The sequence below is a fragment of the Corythoichthys intestinalis genome, chromosome 5 (assembly GCF_030265065.1).
Source record: "Corythoichthys intestinalis isolate RoL2023-P3 chromosome 5, ASM3026506v1, whole genome shotgun sequence".
Classification (NCBI taxonomy): domain Eukaryota; kingdom Metazoa; phylum Chordata; class Actinopteri; order Syngnathiformes; family Syngnathidae; genus Corythoichthys; species Corythoichthys intestinalis.
The window spans coordinates 22,364,946-22,382,217 of NC_080399.1; the positions used below are offsets into that span (position 1 = coordinate 22,364,946).

Consider the following 17,272-nt stretch of genomic DNA (forward strand, 5'->3'; position numbering starts at 1 on the left):
GAGGCGAGGAGGAGATCAGCGAGAAGCAAAACTTCGCGGTCGAATGTGGCGGCAGTCCGCTATAATTTTGTTTTCTTATTGTTGCCACAATAAAGTGGAGAAAGCCATCAACGACTCATCTCCTTCTTTCCCCCCCAACGTTTTTATATTATTATTTTATATGCACGAGAGCTGCCAAAATGAACATGGTAAATGGTGTTATACTTATATAGCGCTTTTCCACCTTTCAAGGCGCTTTACACTATCTCGCCATCCACCTACTGGTGACGCAGCACCAGGAGCAATGTGGGGTTCAGTGTCTTGCTCAAGGACACTTAAACGAGTTCATCAGGGCGGAGACTTGAACCCACAACCTCTGGGTTGGGGGACAACTACTCTACCACTGAGCCACACCACATGCAGTCTGATTATTCTTTTTTTTTTTTTTTTTTTAAATCATCAGATAGACAAAAACATAAAATGAAAATACTAACAGCTAGCCTATATCTTACCAATTTTGTAATCTCGATGGGTCTTGTATCCATTCCATGTCAGGTAGTCTAGGCACATTGTTTGCATCCTGATTAGCGTCTGGCTAATACATGTTAGGTCCAACATAAAATTCCAAGCTCCTCTTCTTCCACCAACTCTTCAAAAACTTGGATCTCCTCCCTTGCGCTCGATCTATCGCTTATATCGCTGTTTGAATCATTGTTTGAAGGGCTTTGTATGGCGGCCGTATGTATGGAGCTGCCATCGCTGTTCCCGGTGTGACGTATCACTTCCGGGTTCGTCCCCTTTCAGGCTCGAACTTCGGAAACGCGGTTATTTTGTCAAATATACAACATATAAATGATTTTTTCATGCTTTATTTGTTGGACAATGTTTAATTACTTTAATTGTGGCCCTATTTGATATGTTTTGAAATTACTTCACATTTCTACTTTTTAAGGAGCCCAAAGGAGCTTTCATTGTTTAGTTGAGTTTGGCTGTGCTTGTGGACAAAGGCAGTAGTGTTTTACTTGAAGGAAGACTCCATTTTTATTTATTTTTTGTTAAACGCACAAACAAAAGTAATCTAGATGACGATCCAAACGCGTCTTTTCTCTGTGACTGCCTGAAAGCAGCAGTGGCAACCTGTGGCGAGACTTTTCAAGTACGTGCGCGTTCGTGACCGCGTGCGTGCGTGCGCGTCGGAGTCTTTTGGGGCCACGCCGCGCCCAATGAGAGCGCGGCGCGGTGACGATGCGGCAGCGCGGTGCCGGTGCAGGACACGCCCCCAGCATGGATACAGGCTGCAGGGACAGGCGCTCCGAGAGAGACACTCTCACTATGCTGGAGTGGAGAGAGTCTCAAGCAGCCATGGGAGTAGTTCACGTAAGCAACTTTCAAGAGTTGCCACATTGAACAAAAGACTTTTTCTTTTGTTCCCATCTCCTTCACTCAGGGGAACCGTGCCTGCTTTTGATCGTGTCAATTTACGCAGGATGTTATTACTGACGAGACTCGGAAAACCGGGTGTGGAGAGCATAAAGTGTCTCTGATGAGAACCATCTCCTTCTATCCGCCACACAAAGGGAACCACGGAACAAGTTCTTTTCGCCCCCCCACGCACACACGCCATCGTTTTCTCTTTTGGATGTCATAGTGGGGGGGTTCTTTGAAAGACATCATGGATCACTTTGCAGCGGAGTGCCTTGTCTCCATGTCCAGCCGCGCGGTCGTCCACGCTCCGAGGGGCAACAACCGGGAGATGAAGCCGGATAACCCGTCGCTTTCACCCCGCGGGAACCCGGAGGACGCCAAAGAAGCCGTGGTGAAGGACAACTCCTCCCTGTACGTGGTGGCCAGGATCCTGGCGGATTTTAACCAGCAGACTCCCAACGGCGAGCAAGCGAGGAGCCAGGCCGGCCTGACGGAGGATGCGAACTGTGCCACACCTACCATCACCATCTCGGATCAATCTCTCAAACAAAGGGGCAAAAGATCGAGGGGTCGCAACGAGCCGGAATCCCCGCAGAAAAAGCACAAATGCCACTATTCGGGGTGCGAAAAAGTTTACGGCAAATCGTCGCACCTCAAGGCGCACTTGAGGACGCACACAGGTCAGTCGCACGTGCTCGTTCTAGTCATATCTTGGCATGCTTGTTTTGAACGGATTGCACATTTATACTACTTCTCATCATGTGTCTTTCCACTGCTTTCATTGTTGCCCCTCAACTTGGCTGAACTTTATTTTTCACCAGCGCGGAGGGTGGGAGCCGAAAATAGTGCCACTCCCACTCGCGTCTCGCAGCCTCCACTCGCACAGCTCAGCTGCAGCGCCGACGCACACACAATGCACACTTCCGGTCCTTGTTTTCTTCTTCTCTCATATCATTAACTCATTCACTGCCATTGACGGCGATAGACGTCCAATATATTTGGAGCGGGAGAGCCTGGCAGCGATCCAGTCCAAATGGATTGCACGACTATCCCCGTTAATGGCAACCAATGAGTAAACTGCAAAAACTAACTAATAATGACTACAAGTCAAAAGTTCAACAGCACTGCTCCGTATGCTTGCTTTGCATTCCTTTGAATGAGCCACCCTGAGGAAGCGGGGGTCAAGGATGTAGATGGGAGTCAAATCGAGGGGGTTGATAAGCACCCTGTCTGCCCAAAGCCCTTTGTTGTGATGTGCCACACCCCCGCTAGACAGGCTGCCAGCTGATCTGGCCAGCAACAGACTCTACTAGCTGAGCGCAGACCAGACTGAGGAGCATCTCCTCCCCTCTGCAGCTCCTCCAAGCCCTTCCCACCATCAGCCCCTCTGCAGCACATATAGGACACACGCACACAATGTAAACGCCACTTACACTAGCATCTCACAAAGGTGATTGTGTTGAAAGGAAAGCCTCGTTTTAGCGCAAGGCTTCACTACCCCGCCTTGCTTTGTGATTGGATTATGTGCCTACTCATTGTTGACAACCACATGAATGGGTAGATCACTTATACATCTTGGATGTGATTGTAGAGACTTCCTCCAAGAATGTAGTGCCAATGCACTGTCATGTTGGCTAATGCTTTATTTGTTGTATTGTCTGCTTTACAAAAGCCACCATTTTGCCTCTTTTTTTGTATGACACCGACAAAAAATGCATTCATTTTCCAGAGCATGTGTGAGGCAAACGCTGGATAGGTCGCCAATCATCCCGATCATTTGGTTCGGCAACAATTCAATCAAATCCATCAATATTGCTACATTTTAGATATGTCATTTGTTATATCTAAAATGTCTTGGCAAATTGTCAAAAAATGTCAAAATTGCCTGGAATTTTCGTTTTTATTGCTTTTTGTGAAATGTAGCTGATTGTGTTGAATGCCTACATAATATCGTATTAAATCATTCAAAGGCCTTTGATTTGAGTCGTGGCAGACTGTGATAGCAACAACTTGTTATTTTTGTCCAAAGAATCAATATTGCATCTTATCATCATGATTTTTTTTTTGTTCTCACCTCTACAAACCACTCGAGCATTGTGCTGTCAATGCCGTCGAGCCAAGAATTTTCAGACTTTAGAGGAACGAAGTTAACATTAAATTACAGTAATTTATCAATTCTTGCCAAATTTCACCACTAGAGCCAAAACATACCATATTGGCCCGAATACAAGACGGCCCTGATTATAAGACGACCCCCTCTTTTTCAAGACTCAAGTTTGAAAAAAGACTTTTTGAACACCAAATTGATTTTCATACAGAAAAGAATTACAGTACATCTGAAACAAATGATTTTAAACAATATATTTGAGAGAAAAACCATGTTATTTTGCCTCATTGAAATCTCCATACCGGAACATTTAAATATGTATAACATTCCTAAATGAATGGCTTCCGGTTTTTGAAATGTAAAAATACCTAAATCTATTGTGATAAAACAACAAAATTGCAATAACTGCATTAACCATCAAAGGGAAGTCTAACTGTAACTGTAGTTTTGAAACAAATCTGAATAAGGAAAAACATTGCAATAAAATAATGCAAACTGTTTAAACTTGAGAGTCGCTGATATCTATCATGACAGAACATCGCTTCAATAACATCTGGCACCATCTAGCGTCGTGAATGGGTAAAATGTCTAGACCCCGAATATAAGACGACCCCCACTTTTTCAGTCTTGTTTCTATGCAAAAAACACCGTCTTATATTCGGGCCAATACGGTAATATCATCCTTCTATTTAACATTTGCTTTCAATCAAAACTAGACATGTGCCGATTACCGGTTTTAAGGAATATCGTGGTATGAAAACGTCAAGATTTCAAAACTGGAAAAAATTTCCGTCCTACCGTCCCTAAGGTATTAGCCATTTTTTATGTCCCAAAAATGCATGGAGAAATCCCTCGCTTGCAGTTGCAAGGCTCAACCCTCCCCCACCAGTTGTTGCTCAGTGTCAGTGAGACAGCTGTGCTACACGATGGCTGTAGGAGAAGAAACTCCTGAACTTTTTTCCCGACCCATGAAAACAAAATTGCTGATATGGGAATACTCTGGCTACAGAAAAGTTACAGACAGCCGTGGCTTAGAGGAGGAGGTCCAACCGACATATGTAAAACATGTTTGCGGATGGTGGCCGCCGAGGAGGCAATACCTCCAATATGATTTGGCATTTATACAACATTAAAAGTTAGTAAAAAACTTTCATGTGCGTTTCCCACCAGCTATGAGTTAACTCCAGCGTGTTTAGTGTGTCTAGCGATGGTAAAAAGAGGGTTTTTTTTCTTTCTGTCAACTGTCTGTGTTGACAAAGAGAGTGTGTGTATAATGTAAACATGATACGAGTCATACACACGTGCTTTTTATGGAAAATAATCAAACTATTTTTGTTCTGATGGTAATAATGTTGAGCTGTGGCTGTGGGTTTCGGCTCATCTAAAGGACTGAATTTATTTTAATTTTACTTAGTATATTGTGTTGTTTCTTAAATTTATTTTAACTTAACATTATACTTATATTCCAACTTGCTAATATGTTTTGAAAAATAAAACTCCTTTTCAATGGAAAAAGTTCTTTTTTTTAAACCCAGATATCTCAAAGTAACACATTTTAGAACTGTAATTGCAATACTGTGATCATGTGAAACCGTGATATTTTGGCTCAAGGTTATCATACCGTCAGAATATCACATGCCTAAGATTCAGAACCCAAGATATTGTTTGTAGCTTGAGCATCTGGTGTGTGAAACACTTGTTGGACAACAAAAAATTTGCTTTTAACACGGTGGACTGGAGTCTGCTTTGAACTTACAGCTTTGGTGTAACTCCATAACATATTTAGTCATCTGTAAATCCAGGACTCCATTCAGCATAGGCAATTGAAGTCAATTTTTGCTTTTGCTACAGCCAGGGCCGGCCCAGGCCATTTGGGGGCCCTAAGCAAAAAAATGCAAAGGGGCCCATATTTTTGGCCTGTCATTTCGTCACAGTGTACTGTAAAACCCATACATGCAATCCAACCCATACGTCCATATTTTGTATATTAATCAGATTTTGTTGCACTGCATACTTCAAACTTCTCACCCCAAATGATTGTCAGTACTTACAGTAGATAGCACCAAACCTTTTTCTAAAAGCGGAAAGAAAGAAGTTAAGGAAGAACTTTTTTTTTTTTTTTTTAAGCTTGTAATCAAGTATCAAAACTCACAAAAGTCAAATAAAGCAAACTGCAGTAAACAAAATAGAATATAAATTAAACAATTGCCAGATTGGGGGGCCCCCTCGTGGTCAGGGGCCCTAAGCAGCTGCATAGTCTGCGTATAGGCTGGGCCGGCCCTGGCTACAGCATCTCAGAATTGATTCCCATCACACCTTATATTGGATTTTTTGGGGGGAAAAAGTGTTATACTTCCTTCCTGTTTAAATAAATAAATAAATAAATATTTTATTTTTACATTTTGTATTAAAGTTCTCTCAGCTGACCAGGAGTCCACACTTCTTACGAATTGCCTTAGGCCTGTGTTGTCTCAGGTGTCAAAGCTCTCCACTCTGACCCTCTGACCCACCTTTCCCTCTCAGATACTACAGTTGAACATAAAAAATTGTCTGGTTAGCAAGATGAGTAATCCACCTTACACCTTATTGTGTTGAAAGCAAATGTGTCTGCGTAACAAGCATTTTATACATCACACCTCTCCTTTCATGTATCAAAATGATTGTAGGTTGTGGGTTTTTTTAAGGTCTGTGACTAAAAGAGGCTGCTTAAAAACCTCACTTTTCTTATAGACTGCTATGTCAATCTTTGCCTATGTATTCCTTAAAGCAAACATTGTGTTTGGACAAGCTCCCACATCTCGCAATTGGCGCGTGCCTCATAATCTGTGAGAGTAACGAGCCTTTCCGCTCATTCCATTGGACCGGCCCGGAATGTGGGTCATCTGAGTTCAGGGGAGCTGCCTCAGCCAACCTTGCAGTGCTTTTCACACAGCCGAGTCTGGCTGTTCTCCCCTCCAGCCCGTACTAATCGAGCGAAGAGAGCGCTGATTGGCAGTGGACTGGAGTCAGTCCCAGCCGGTAATTGCAGAGTGGGGGGGACACTTTTATAGCCTCCCAACAAAGAGAGCCAAGTACCAGACGTTCCTACTTGTGTAAAGCGTCATTCCGTCATTGCGGTCTTTGTTTATGAGAGCTGGCAATGTAAGATGAGCTCAAACAGGATCTACAAAACTATCATTACTTTTTCAAAATTAACCGAGGAGCAATAGATTATAAGAAGCAAGATGTAATTGTATTTAGTTACACTGTGTAAAAGGTAATATGTGCTGCAAACAGACTTTTTCTTCAGTTGTTTGGCCATTTACCAGCATTTTAAACAACATTCTGGGTTAATTCTTGCTTTGTTTTATTGTCTGTCAATTTGTTGGATTACACAAAACTACTTAAATCCCTGCTATTAAAGTTTAAAATGAGTCAAAGGAGCATCTGTGACTGTTCAGTGTGGGTTTTAATTCAGATGCTGGCTACGAATGTATTCAATTTGTTGTCAGTTAATAGGATTGTTTGGCCTTGGTGCTATATTAAAGGCTGAAATGATTTCTACTCTGCACAAAGGTTGAATGTGTATGTTTTGGCAGGAAATGACTCTATAGGACTTTATGTTAAGGTAGATATTCATTCATAAGTAATCATAATTGCAATCACAATATGAGCTCTTTGGCTGCCATTGACGGTGATGGGCGTCCAGTCTTATTTTGACTGGGAGAGACTACCAGCAAATGATCGCTGCCATCTCTCCCAGTCAAAATGTCAATAACAATGATTTTTAAATCTTTCATCCAAGTGCTTTCAAGTGGAAGTTCAGAATTTTTGACATTAGGCTTAATTTTCGAGTTAGCGGGGGTTTAATTAGTTGGTGGAATTGATTTCAACAAATTCCGTGCAGTTTGTAAGTTATTTGTTAGTTTCAGGGCTCCAGAGTGGCTAAGCTAGCGCAAGTCAATGGTCCCTTCATAGCATGCCGATAAAAAAACAATATTAAGAGATCCAACATAGTCAAATAAATTCAAAAAACAGATCATTGTTCCAAAATACCCGTGCGGCCAAAACAATGTCACACCAAAATGCCGTAATTCATTTCATTCTGCAGGACTATTTTTTTGTAGATGCGTTATATGACCACAATAGAAAGGAGTGCTACATCCACTCGTGCTCACGCTGCATTTGAGGAAGGTGGGAAGTCGGACTTACACCGCTGGGATGGTACCAGTAGCGACCTCAAAACATTCCGAGCGAATGTAAACAGCTAAAATTGCTGACTGCGACAAGCTGTTTTTTTTATTTGGCCATTATAAGACATTTTGAGCTTCAGCAAACCTGGCTTCTTGTAAGCGATCAAATAGTGGAGGCGGGCGTTCCAAAGATATTTTTCCAGATTGGAGGTTGGAAACTCTGACTTCCCACTTTCCTCGAATGCAGCATCAGTCTGCTGAGTTAACTTGCAGCCGGCAATATGGTGAAATGTGCATTTAGATGCTGTGGAAACAGACAGAAGAAATGAGGAAAGCAAAGTTTCCACAAAATCCCTATGAAGAACGAGGAACAATATAAACTGGTTACTTGCTGCTGGCTAGGACATAAAAAATCAGCGGTAAAAAAAAAAACGATGTGGTATCACTCCGCTCTGCTCCCTTGCAGAGCTGCTGGATTACAAATTTTGCTGTTTAAACTGCAATTATTGAGATGCAAAGGTAAGTTTTAATAACTATCCTGAAAACAAATCCAACACTATTGATTGCATGGGTCATCGGTGATTTTCATGTGTGCGTTTTTTTTTTTTTATTGGCATGCTAAGTCGGCCCAATTGACTAGCGCTAGCTTAGCCCCTCCGGAGCCCTGAAACTAACAAATAACTAACAAACTAAACAGAGTTTGTTGTATTCAAGACCACCGACTAATTAAACCTTAGCTAACGCAAAGATTAAGCCTGATGTCAAAAATTCTGAACTTACCCTTTAAGTTTGAAGAGAGCACATGGGCTAAATAGGTGCGGGGGGGGGGGGGGGGGTCCAAAGTTAATCGATAGTTCCTGGTGTCAGAGGCGAGGTTTCCCTACAACCCATCCTGTAGTGTACAAAGCAGACAAGAAACATCATCTCAGGCATACGCTGAGTTTTAGGGGGGGGCTGAGGGGCATGGCCCCCCTGAGGCTGAAAAGTGTCATTGCATGTAATTGACTTTCCTATATGTGATTTTAAAATTAAGAGTTTTCCGGTAAAATGTTGTCTATAAAGTTGTAAAGTAATAAAACAAACAACAAAAATTGAATGAAATGAAAAATATATATATATATATATAATGGGTCAAAATTATTTTTCGAACAGATCATGTCACTAGCACCTGAGACGGTCATTTGCTTTGCCTACCCAAAACCACCTGAGGACTGAAGAGGCAAGATGCATATACGTAATTTTTTTCAAACCTAAGCTTTCAAAAGCGACAACAACTACTGAGCAAGAACCAAGGATTGAAAATGTGGACCATAAAACGTACCACCAAAATGGTAAGCGGAGTTTCGATTTGCCCCACTAAAGACGCGTGTTCTGCCAAATTTTGCACCATTATAATATTTTGCTCCCAAAGCTGTTGAAGCAGTGAATAAGCCCACTTTTACATTCAGTTGGACTCTCAATATTATCGACAGGTGTTAAATAAACAAGTAACATCGTAAACATATGCATGCTCAACACGAATATGGTGTAAATTAATGCTTAACAACACAGCGAAAACGTAAACAGTGAGAGAGTGGTGTGCAGTTGTTGTGTGCGCTACAATGGCAGGGTGTGTCTGGGGAGAACTTTTGTACATGTCCGTCCATGATCGAACGCAAGTAAATATTCCTTTATTTAAATAAAGTTTGTAGTGTTGACTTTGTACTCTATTCGCGGCCTGGCCATTTTTAACCTTTCTGATGGGATGCAAAATTTGACACCGGCGGGCGTACCGTATTCAGTGGATGACGATCTCGGCGAAAAGTCTATCAAGAAAACACTCATTTTCAATTTATTATTTTATAAATATTCTTGTAAATTAATTTTATTGCTGACACTGCGTTTCGGGTCATCAACATGTTGTGCCCCCCCACCCACTCCGCTTATGGTTAATATTCAGTTTGTAAGACAATCTCACTTAGTCTTAGTTGTGATCTTTTCATCTTAGAGTCAAAACTATTCCTAAGTACAGTATGAAGTCAAATGAGCTTCTTGTGGTTAGTGAGTACATGTTGTACTCTGAGCACGCCTCATTACTGTGCTCTGGTTATGTCATACAGTCTGCTATATTCCAAAGAAGACATGAACCCTGACAAGCTCATTACAAGTCATGTCTTCATAAAACAACAGGCCAGGCCTTGTGCCCCCCCTGCTAAGTGGACCTCACAAAAGGCCATCTTGACAGTATGTAGGACCTCTTCAAAAAAGCTTGGCATCACCCAGGAGTAACAGGGTCAATAATTCTTAAAGACAAAGCGCCTAATAGCATATTTTACAGCTGGTTTGAGGTTTTGTCTGAGCCTCTTTTGTTGTTTGCTGGGGTTCCTCTGATACAGTGAGTTGCTTGTATAGCCTTTTATTTCTTTGTCCACTCTAAAAAATAAGTGCTGACACCTGGCAGCCCAGAACCGCTGCCATTTATAAGCACTTATTCAAGCTTTCCCGCTATTTCTGTCCACGTGTGAAACTGTGATTCGTGTCGCAGTTTTTCAATGATCACAATTTCCACACAGGAAGAAAGGAGCAGAAGAAAGAAATTATATGTACTGCAGCTCTTCCAGCGGTTTAACAGAGTGTGCAGTGTTCCAATGTGGCTGGGATGAGGTAGCGGGGTGGAGATGGGGTTTTCCTGCACTTGTGTGAGGCTGGGTCTCTTCGAATCCAAATTTGACACAGGTACATGCCACATGGCAGTATTTTCCCAACCCCCTCCCAGCTGACCGATATTTTCACCTAATGTTGTGGGGAGAAACTGAGCAGTTTCCTGCAAATAAAGAATGCTAGCTGTGTAGCTTTCGGAAGGAGAAAGACTATTTCTGCATTTGAGAAAATCTGACCTCTGCTTTGGACCCTTCATAGTGAACGGCTGCCAATCAAACGATTGAGTATGAAGCCACGCTATGACCTACTGTGCCTAAAAATATCCCATTGTCACGCAGTCCATTGCTTAGGCGCAGACAGAAAAATTCTAACAATGAGTAATAGACTTCAAGTCTGCCAATTTTATATTAAAGGAATGTTTTAATGACCTCCCATGAGAAGAATGAGCTGTAAATATCTGTAAACTTCACTGACAAATGCTTTACATTTTACTTTATTTGGGTATTAAGTGCAGGGTTTCCCTTACATTCAACATATTGTGGCGGCACGCCACACTAATAAAAGCCGCCACGCCTTGCAAATGAGATGGGTTTTTTTGGTTTGTTTTCTTAAAATAAATTATTATTTAGAGATGTCCCGATCGATCGGCATCCGATCACGTCATTTTCAAAGTATCGGAATCCGCAAAAAAATATCGGCCATGCCTTTTTAAAATATATGTACAGTATATTTTTTAATTAAATCGTTTTGTAATTGTATTTAACGTTACAGACATAATATGTTACACTCATCCAGAGTCTTTAGTTTAGGCTTAAGGTAGGGTTATCAAATTTATCCCGATAACGGCGGTAATTAATTTAAAAAAAAAAAAGTCACGTTAAAATATTTAACGCAATTAATGCATGCGCTGCACGACCCACTCACGCATTGTCGCACTCAATCTGTAATGACGCTGTTTTACCTATATAGAGAGATAAAAGGCAGCGTAAAATGAGTAGAGTGAATTTTGGCAGCCTTTGGAGCCTTTTTTTAATTGGCTAAACCCTTACAATCCCTCTCCCTACGATTAGAAATATCATGGGAAGCAATGTGGGGAAGCAAGGTGGCAATTGATCTTTTTCTTAACACCTTATGTTATTTCCAAACGCTAGAAGATATATCAATTGGTAGCACTACGCACAGTCATGGTTCCACTTCCCATCATGCATTTGGGCATGGCTACAGTATCATTTACTGAAAGCTCAACAAATACACTAGATGGCAATATTTAGTCACAATATACAAAGTCACAAGTCTTTCTATCCGTGGATCCCTCTCATAGAAAGAATGTTAATAATGTAAATGCCATCTTGAGGATTTATTGTCATAATAAACAAATACAGTACTTATGTACTGTATGTTGAATGTATATATTCGTCCGAGTTTTATTCATTTTTTTCTTAATGCATTGCCAAAATGTATATAATCGGGAAAAATTATCGTGAATGATTGGAATTGAATCGGGACCAAAAAAAAAAAGCAATCGGATCGGGAAATATCGGGATCGGCAGATAGTCAAACTAAAACGATCGGGATCGGATCGGGAGCAAAAAAAACATGATCGGAACAACCCTATTATTATTTCTTAAAAATTAAGGCCGTTTCAAACTAGCAGCAGCCTAGTGTGAAGGGTTCAGCGGCAATCTATTCATTGTGTATTGCAATGTACGTAATTATGGGATGCCCCCTTAAAAGACGAGCTGTGACGTAGAAGGAAGCGAGAAGGAGAATGGGCGAGCTAGCGAGAGATAGCGGTCGTACGTCGCGGCAGCCAGCTGTTATTTTATAATTTTTTTTCTTTATTATTGTTACCACAATAAAGTGGGTGAGCCAATACAGACTTCTCTCCTTCTTCCCCATATCCGGGACATTACATTAGTTTGGATCGGACATTTCGGCGAAAGTGAGCGTTGGACAGCCGTCTTGGACGGAAGGCCAAGTTTTAATGAATTTGCGCCGAGAGCCTTGCTCGATTTCCAGAGCGACGTCGTTCTAACTTCGACAACAAGGGGCAGGCGTACTTAATCTGTGTAAAATAATACATATTCAAGATTTATTAGTTCAAGCAGAGTAAAATAATACACATTCACGGTACAAGAAAGTCGTTTCCGTAGCCATCCATCGATTGGAAAAAGCTGTTTGTACGAGTGACGTGTGGGCCCTCCCGTCAGGGGGGACATTTCAGGCGGGGCGGCTATTTTTCGGCACAACACCGGCTGTTTCACTACGTCTGGATCAGGTCGGCGTGTTTTCCCGTCTTTTTCAGCCTTCGACACTCAAACCGTCTCTTTAATTGAACATTTGTATGTTCTTCCACATTTTGAGCAGTGAATTTGGCAACAGGGACATCATTTTCGGATAGAATTGGTAGGTTCAGGTCAGTAAACATCTCATTCGTACACTATTTACATGCATCTAGCATGAGGAACAAACGCGAGTTTGACCCCCCTAGCAACAGTTGCTAATGTCATGAATAATAATGAGCAAAGGTGACAAGATACATACCGTACGCTATTGATTTGGCTTCCTACTGTCTGCTGCAAACAGTTTTAAACACAGTAAACAGATTGATCTTTCCTCATCTCCCACTGTATTAAAAGTCAAATCCAAAAGCCAAAGGCGACATGTGCTTCATCATATTTCTTCGTCTTAGCTCATCATATCTCTAGTGCTCTTTGCTGTGTGATCTTGTTCGGTTCAAAATACTGTGCACACTCTGAAAATAAGAGCGCCACTGCCACCCACTGAGTGGATGGGCAATTACACTTTATTCGAGTACATCAAGAAAGTATGTTCCCCGAGGTCACATGCGCCACCCCTAGCTCTGTGCCTGGGGGGGTGCGCCCCGCTATTTGAGAAGTACTGGTTTAAACCTTCATGTCATCAACCTATGAGACAAAATTAAGAAGCAGTTTACATGGCGACTCTGCGACACAAAGACGCAATGACTGAATTGCGGACTCGCATCGCGTGCATATGGTGTCGGCGAAGACGAAAAATTCTGAATCCTACCTCCAAAGTGGAAGAATCCGATTGCGGGGCGTTGAGGGAGGGCTTCCTCGGCATGCATATCAAAGGCTCCTGCGGCGCGAGACCGCGTCGTTAATGTCAGCACTCATACACGTCACATTGGCGTGCGCAGCGGTGCTACTAAACATTAAAAACAGCAAATATGGCGGAATGTCGGCTTTAATTAACTGTTTTAATAATATTTTTAAATTAAATATGTTGAACGTTTCAATTTCAATGCCTTTTTGAATAAAAGAAAAATGACATTGCTTCGAGTGGGTGGGCATATTTATTTTCCGGGCTGAGGGAGCTTGGTGGGGTCAAAGTGCATCATTCTCTCGCCCAGTAAATCTGCACTGCCCCCTAGGGCCTGGCATGAATACTACATCGTTTTCATGCGGAATTGCGACATTGTTCAAATGGAGACGCAAATGCAAATGCAAATTTGACATTTTTCGTATTCTCGGGGAGTCACCATGTAAACGGCTCCTAAGGCTCTCGGAGATTAATAAAAATTGAATGAGTTTTTATGCTGTTTTTTTTTCTAATTGCACAAATGCAAATGTGTTTTGACCAGTGGCATCATAAAATGAACAAAAAATACCCTCCAGTTGTTAAGAATGTTTGGATACAAAATGGCCTCTAATTCTGCCTCACCGTTTTCATAGGTGTGCTCAATTTTCTCCTCCAACAGACCAGGAGTGGGTTTTCATTTTATCTATTGTGCAGTTTTGACCCATATTGTAGACACAATTAACTATTTCAAGTGCAGGTTATGCCTAAATTGTGCACAAAATTACTTAGAATTATCTATTGTATACTTCTGACCCATTGTGTAGCCACAATTTAGTATTCCATGTGCATGTTAAGCCTAAATTGTGCCCAGAAATTACTGCAATATTTTTATGGGAGGCATACTGTGTTTTTTAAATACACTATATTGTGGCCCCAATTCTATAAGGAAGGCTTAAACTATACATTTACGTTGGTGCATTCAATTGTTCATCTGCCATTTTCCATTCAAAGTGGTCAAAACAGATGGTCGCCTCCCAACATTACTTCTCTACTTTGGTTAAAGAGCTTGCATTGGCTGAATTAAAGAATGTTGTTCTAAACTTGATCCATATGCACTGCTCCTTGAGTTTCCTTTTGATGGGAGTGATACATTAAATGTACTTTGGGTAAATTTTCTGATCTCCTTTTGGATGGACTACATCAAAACAACCGAGGCCTAGTGACCATTCTTTCAACTCAAAATTCATTCAACATGATGTTTGCTGAAGTCCGTGCAGCTGGATGTTATGTGTCCAGTGGAAAAAAGGTATTAGTTAATCCGCTTAATCCTCAGGATGTAAATAACACCAAAGTGGAAGTCACTATCGTGCCTGTCCTAATCACGCGGTGCTCTATCGCTCCACTGTAACGGCGTGTGCCACGTGTGACATTCATATTCTAACCTACATATGCACTGGTTATTTCTTGGCTAATGTTGGAGCCTTAACCCGATTTAACTGTGATTAAGCGTCCAAGCACGCATGATGGCCACTCCTAACATAGAAAGGCCCCTGTCATTCACTTCCATGACCAATGCTGCTTTCAATTTCTCACAGGATCATGTATTCTTGAGGTACTGTAGCACTGGATTATTCCTATAAAAGCCACTCTGTTCTTCCCACCCAGTTGCCCCTCCCTGCAGTCTTCGGGCCGCAAAAGAAAATAGGTGCTGGAGCGTGTTGTGTTGTGGCGGTGTGGTGTTCATTACCAGTGGCAGGAAGAAAGGGATTCAGACCTGTGGAACACTGCACACTGTTCAAAAACCAACAAACCACTTCTTGCACGCGTGTGCATAGTGCGGCAGGTTGGGGGTGGGGTGAGTTCTGGTATATATTCACTGTCAATGCCCTCCATTGATGTAGGTCATTTATTCAGCTGCATCTGGGGCTAATCTGATTACTGTTTGAGGGGATGAGACCTTGTGAGGTAGAGGGCACCCCTGTTAGGCAATGATGGGGTCCCATCTGCGAGTTTTAGGTGCTGTTGTGTTATGCTTAAAGAGGAAAGCTATGGAGCTGATGTCAAAGGGAGTATTTCAGTCTCTAGAAGGCAGGGCTGTGTATATGCTTTCTATGGTATGTAAAGGCGTTTCCCAGTGTTGTTGTGCTACTGTAAATCAGAGCATGTGCGTTTGTGTAGCATATTGGGGCGTGGCCCTCAGCTCAAGCCGTATGGAAACCTATTGCTGCCACACTTGACATAAAAAATGTTTTATGTAATGTAATGATATGATAAATTTCATGTTTTTATATGATTAGATTCCTGCTATAATATGATGTTTTACATAGGGGTGTCAAACGATTAAAATTTTAAATTGAGTTAATTACAGCTTAAAAATTAATTAATCGTAATTAATCACAATTAATCGCAATTCAAACCATCTCTAAAGTATGCCATATTTTTCTGTAAATTATTGTTGGAATGGAAAGATAAGACACAAGACGGATATATACATACAACATACTGTACATAAGTGCTGTATTTGTTTATTATAACAATAAATCCACAAATGGCATTATTAAAATTCTTTCTGTTTAAGTGATCCATGGATAGTAAGACTTGTAGTTCATAAAAGATAAATGTTATAGTTACAAGTTATAGTAATTCTATATTAAAACCCCTCTTCATATTTTCGTTTTAATAAAATGTGTACAATTTTCAATCAAAAGTAGAGTTAATATAATAAGAATAAAAATAACAATAATAAGAATTGAGTGACCAAACTGAGTAATGCCAGTTCACTTTTAATGGTTGTTTAGCTGTGTGAGAATAGGGCCTCAATACTACAGACTGAAGTGCTTTTCTTTTTGTGAACATAATTTTTTTTGAGAGATAGCAATATTATTTTTGTTGTGCTTTCACTAAATGATACTTCCGTTTGTTGTGAAGGAGTTGCAGAAGCGTATGCCAATAAACGGCGCAGCCCAAAGAACGCCTGTGTCCACTCGCCTTTATAAAAGATATATCTCTGAGCATATCTTACCCAAAATACAACAAGAGACACATAATTGCCACTAAAAGAAAGCAAACTTACCGAAATATGTGTGGAGCACAAAGCAACAGCATAAACGTCTCACAACTACTAATTCTCCCACTATTAGAAGGAATAACATTAGTATGGAACGGCGCTGCGCTGCCCCCAAGCGGCCGGTGGCATTCTCTTCACTCTTAATGTCCATAAACGGCCTCATTGAAATCTGTTTGAGGCAATGCGAGAGCGGCTCATTCAGTGCATGCGTTAGTTACGTCAAATATTTTAACGTGATTAATTTAAAAAAATAATTAACGCCCGTTAACGCGATAATTTTGACAGCCCTAGTTTTACATTATGAATTACCGTAGACATCAGTTGCCGTCAATAACACCCAATGAGTAAAAATAGCCACTTTCGCATTGTTGGTTCTATCCACAGTTCTTAGACCAGTATTTTTCAACGGCTGTGCCGCGGCACACTAGTGTGCCTTAATAGATTGTTAGGTGAGCCGCGAGAAATTATTCAATATCGCTGTTTTTTTTTTTTTTTTTACGTCGTCAGGCGGAGGTGCAGAAGGAAGGAAGGACTAGGTAGTAGGTTTTGGTTGTGTGCAAATAAGGGAGGTATTGCTCGTGTGGCGTTCAAGAACAGCTCGGAGGTTTCGGTTGTGTGCAAATAAGAGAGGTATTTCTTGTGTCGCGTTCAAGAACTGCTCGGATTTCTAGCCCCCTTGCTGTCCGCGACAATGTGGAACCCAGCACGTCTACTGTGCGTCATTGGATTAGACTCGTCAAGTGTCAATGTACACAAAAGTGTTCTATTTTATCCATATGTGACGACACATTGTCGAGGACAGAGAGGTGGCCGATGGCT

The 17,272-nt window shown here is 41.4% G+C and overlaps 1 protein-coding gene across 1 annotated transcript in view; it reads left to right on the top strand.

The window, feature by feature from the left end:
* Positions 1 to 1,285: 1,285 nt before the first annotated feature.
* The window catches only part of klf13 (Kruppel like factor 13), a 39,972-nt gene continuing 23,985 nt past the window's right edge, over positions 1,286 to 17,272 (top strand). Inside the window, exon 1 of the mRNA XM_057836171.1 lies at positions 1,286 to 2,084. Coding sequence (XP_057692154.1) covers positions 1,652 to 2,084 — 433 coding nt within the window. The 5' untranslated portion in view covers positions 1,286 to 1,651. The remainder of the gene's footprint in view (positions 2,085 to 17,272) is intronic.